Source organism: Sphaeroforma arctica (assembly GCF_001186125.1).
Source record: "Sphaeroforma arctica JP610 unplaced genomic scaffold supercont1.451, whole genome shotgun sequence".
In the NCBI taxonomy this organism is placed as follows: Eukaryota; class Ichthyosporea; order Ichthyophonida; genus Sphaeroforma; species Sphaeroforma arctica.
In genome coordinates, this window is record NW_014040107.1 from 57,559 (window position 1) to 60,043 (window position 2,485).

Consider the following 2,485-nt stretch of genomic DNA (forward strand, 5'->3'; position numbering starts at 1 on the left):
TCTATGCTCTTTGGTCATAGTATAAGTTACAATGATTCTACAATTTCTGGTATATATATATATATATATATATATATATATATGCTATATATATATATATATATATATATATATATATATATATAGATATATATATATATATATATATATATATATGTGTGTGTGTATATATATATATATATATATATATATATATATATTTGTAAATGTTTGTGTGTATGTGTATCACGTGTATGTGTGTGTATGTGTGTGTCACGTGTGTGCGTGTGTGTGTGTGTGTGATGTTTGAAAGTATGTATGTATGTATGTATGTGAAGTATGCCCTTTTAGCGGTGGATACCCTTACTCAAATGGTGTTTGTTCGGGTCTTTCCGCCTAGTGTTGCTGCTGGGGATGCTGTGCGCTTCTTGGAGGAGCAAGTGTTGGCACTGGGAGTGCCGCAGAGGATTACGATGGACGCTGATTCTGTGTTCAACACTAATGATATGGTTAACTTTTGTGAGGCTCGACAGATTGTGCCGCGTTATGTGTCGATCGATCGTCACCAAGGCAATGGGAGAGCGGAGGTTCTCATCCGTACGGTGAAGGACTGGCTCAAACGTGAGGTGGCGGCTGCTGATGCGGGTGTATGTATATATTTATAAATATATATGTAATGCTAGTATTTTCTTGCCACGCATATGATACTTTGGAAAGTGTGTGTGTGTTCAACACTGCTTGATTCGGCTTGTCACTGGTTTGGTTGGCTACTTACGGAACTTGTCACACGTCTGCTGCTACACAAAAAACATAAACGCTCCACAGCGGAGTAGACCGACCTGTTGTGATTAATAATTGTTATGCTGCAAGTTTCTAGGACTAGTAGATGACGCTGACTATTGTTTCTTGAATGGGCAAGACGCAAACAAACATGTCTATAGTTTTATTTGAAAATAGGATATCTATATTAGTCAAAGTAATATTTGATGGGGTACCAATGCTATGTGCAACGTAGCGGGAGAGTTTCGCTCGTATACTCGCGGACACATCCGGATATTGCCAGGCTTGCCCTGCGTTTCAAACAAACTCACAGAGGCACCACTTGTGGGCTTGAGATTTTTTCTCGTTATACACACAAGAGGTTGACGACTTATTAAATGAAAGCAGAAATGACTGAATTCTCTCTCACTAGAGAGAGAGAGGTTGATTGGGGCCCTCTGACCTGTGTTGAAGAAAACACTCAATCAGGAGAATTGGCCTTCCATTTATGTAGATATATGCATCCACTTCCGAGCATACTTTCGCCTGCGTTCTATATCACGCTAGCCATCCAAGCTTACCCGCTTGTACTAATCAGACATCTCAAAGAGCGATGGGGTGCCTCTATGCACATTGAGATCCAAACAAACGCGCACACTATATAGCGATACCACTATTTTTCCCTTCGCAATAACTAAAAAGTGTACTGTACCGCGAGGCCATGGGCCGTGAGCCGAGTGGGGTTTTACTTATTTTTGTATTTTTTTTCCGAAAAACAAAAAGCGGTATGTATTAAAACATTGTTCCACCACCAATATAAAAGTATCTATCAAGCGATTGGCTACGAATCAGGAATGACCTATTATTATACATTGGATGTTACAGATTTATCTCGAATCGTTATTGGTCGACCAAGCAACAATCTATCCGATCAGCGATCGTCAATCTGACAATCTGCAGTGTGTTTGTAGTATTTAAGTTTCCTATTTTCTGTTGCAGTGCTGCTAAAGCCTGCTGCTATGTATTGTATATTGTATATAAGATCAAAGGAATGATCTGACCAATTAGTCAGTATACCGATAGACACTTCTCGAGTAGTCTCCACGGTCTCTTAAATATAAGAGTGATACAGTAACTACAGAGCTACAGCATCGGGCATGCGAAATCTCAGTACTGTCGCGTCGACGACACACGCCACCGGGTGGGACATCAAGCAGGCGAAGGAGGAGAAGATCCACTCAGATGAGACGAGTATGTGCTAGCTATTGACTCGTGTTCTAACAATTATGCAATAGAAAGATTTTGGGCTCTATTTTAGCCGGTATTGATGAGGTGGTGAAAGAATATGCTATCCCCATCAAACTCTTTCAAAGAGTAGAACCAAATATCAAACAACGTTCCCTTTCAAAATACCAAGCTTTGTCACGGGAGGAGGAGAGTTTGGTGGGGCTCTCATACTGACAGAAACATGTTTTCTAGGGACACCTCAGTCATGAATCCGATTCAGAAGAACAATTACATGGTTATTTCGGTTGTACTCGGTTGTGAAAACTATGCGTTGATTATAGTTCTTTCCGTTTGCACAGACCATGTTGGGGGACATTGTGATTCTGAAGTCGACAAAATCAAGGTATGTAAGCTAAAAAAGGGAGCAAATAATGCACAGTATCTAGCAGCATGAATCATGATATATTTCTACGCATAAAAGATATCAGCACAAACGAAAATATGTATATATATATATATG

The 2,485-nt window shown here is 39.8% G+C and overlaps 1 protein-coding gene across 1 annotated transcript in view; it reads left to right on the forward strand.

Moving 5' to 3' along the window:
* Positions 1 to 1,895: 1,895 nt before the first annotated feature.
* SARC_06363 (hypothetical protein) overlaps positions 1,896 to 2,485 on the forward strand; it is a gene marked incomplete at its 5' end in the record, with an annotated part of 8,213 nt that continues 7,623 nt past the window's right edge. The window contains 2 exons of the mRNA XM_014299740.1: positions 1,896 to 1,989; positions 2,325 to 2,368. Coding sequence (XP_014155215.1) covers positions 1,896 to 1,989; positions 2,325 to 2,368 — 138 coding nt within the window. The remainder of the gene's footprint in view (positions 1,990 to 2,324; positions 2,369 to 2,485) is intronic.